This window comes from Monoraphidium neglectum, assembly GCF_000611645.1.
Source record: "Monoraphidium neglectum strain SAG 48.87 unplaced genomic scaffold scaffold02919, whole genome shotgun sequence".
In the NCBI taxonomy this organism is placed as follows: Eukaryota; Viridiplantae; Chlorophyta; class Chlorophyceae; order Sphaeropleales; family Selenastraceae; genus Monoraphidium; species Monoraphidium neglectum.
The window spans coordinates 4073-5916 of NW_014010709.1; the positions used below are offsets into that span (position 1 = coordinate 4073).

At 58.3% G+C, this 1844-nt stretch overlaps 1 protein-coding gene across 1 annotated transcript; it reads right to left on the reverse strand.

The window, feature by feature from the left end:
- Positions 1 to 1041: 1041 nt before the first annotated feature.
- MNEG_11813 (hypothetical protein) lies at positions 1042 to 1281 on the reverse strand (the record flags this gene model as incomplete). Its single annotated transcript, XM_014039716.1, has 1 exon — positions 1042 to 1281. A coding segment is annotated over one exon (240 nt), but the record flags the coding sequence as incomplete, so codon positions are not given.
- Between the last annotated feature and the right edge of the window lie 563 nt (positions 1282 to 1844).

The window sequence follows — 1844 nt, forward strand, 5'->3', positions numbered from 1 at the left end:
GCATGCGTTGATGTCTGCGCCGCGCTGGATCAAGAGCATTACAATTGCACCCTGCCCGTACGCGGCTGCCCAGTGCAGGGCTGGGACCTTGGGCACGGCGCTTTTGAGTGGGGCGTCCCCGCCCGTGGAAACGGCCTGCGCCTTGTACAGATCCAGCAGGCGTCCCACTCCATCCACATCTCCGGACACGATAAACGCCTTCAGTTGTTTCCAATTGCAGAGCTCAGGCTCAGGGCGCTGCGTCGGGGCTCGAACCATTTGAACAAAAAGTGACAGGCGGGCCGCCTTCTACGATCGGCAAAGATTTATGATTTTACTTGGGGCATGAATTCACGAGTTGCGATCCGTCACATGCATGGCTTATGTTCTAATAATACAAGCACCATGAAGGCAAGCACGCAGGTGGTCCAGCATGGTCGTGATGAGTCACGAGGGTGCTGCAGCACCTGGGCTAGTATCGGACAAACAGGCGTGCTCGCTCTACAACATGGGCGGTTCCTTGATGAAGCCATTGCCGTGCCCATGCACATGCGCTTGCCGATACAGCATCAGTGTTTCAGAGGTGCACGGCATGCCCACAGCCCATGCAACAACTCAGAGCGTGGCGTGCAAGCTGACTGCCAAGGGTGTCACGTGCGGACGTGTGCTTGCAGGGAAACGTGGCCAAATACGAATGGATTTTTGCCAATGCAAGTAGCTGCCGGCTGCCTTCAGCCAATGTGCCCATGTAGATGTTCAAGTCTGCTGGCAGGTAAGAAGCAGTCCTCGCTGCACGATGCCGCACGAAGCCCCATCTATGGCCAGGAAACCCAAGTGCATCACCAGCATTCACAGCATGAGGGGCTGACAACATGCTGGGGAACCACACTTGTGAGATCACAGGCTGCAAATCCAGTTTTGATAATAAGGTAGTGGCCGTGCGCACCCAACCCCTTGGCGCGCAGCCGACGAAGGGGCATGCGTGCAAAAGGAAAGCGCGCCATGCGAGCGGCGCAGGCCGCTGTTCAAACAGGCGAGCCCTCCCCTTCAGGGACCCACCCCTCAGTAATCCTCGCCCTCGTCCTGGCCCTCAGCGCTGTCTGCGCCCACCTTCTCGTCGTCCTTTTTTAGCGCAGCCAGGTCCTCCCTCGCCTCGCTGAACTCGCCCTCCTCCATGCCCTCCCCGACGTACCAGTGCACAAACGCGCGCTTCGCATACATCAGATCAAACTTGTGGTCAAGGCGCAAGAAGGCCTTGTTAACGGCCGTGGAGTTGGAGATCATGCAGACGGCGCGCTGCACCTTCGTTGGCCAGGTCGCCGCGGGGCACGACGGTGGGGGGCTGGTAGTTGATTCTGCACTTGAAGCCGGTGGGGCTGCAGTCCACGAATCCCAATGTTGTAATACAAATTGGGAAGATGAGATCAAGTAGTGAGAAAATTTGTGTTCGCTGAGTGTGTGGCATGCATGCGACAGTCCACGCAGACCAGGTTGACTGCAGGACACCAAGCAGCAACAGCAAGCATGAGTAGCAGGTGGCCACGAACTACGCCCGAACCCTCCGGACGACGTAGCACTGCGGAGCGAAGCTGCCCTCGGCGCCATGGGTGTGCACGCTGCGCATTCCTTACAAGGAAGCGGACCGTCTTGCCAGCGCCAATCTCAGGAGCAAGGAGATTGCAGGCGTGACGCGGCGCCCAACCACCGGCCAGACGGAGTCAGGGAGGGGCCAGGGCGCGTGGCAGACATATCAGCAAGCAATTTGGCGACATGCCCGATCAGAGCTGGGATGAATAGATAGATAAGTTACTCATACCATAGCATCACTGCCATCGGCCTCGCGCTCGTCAGAGCGGACCTCCTCA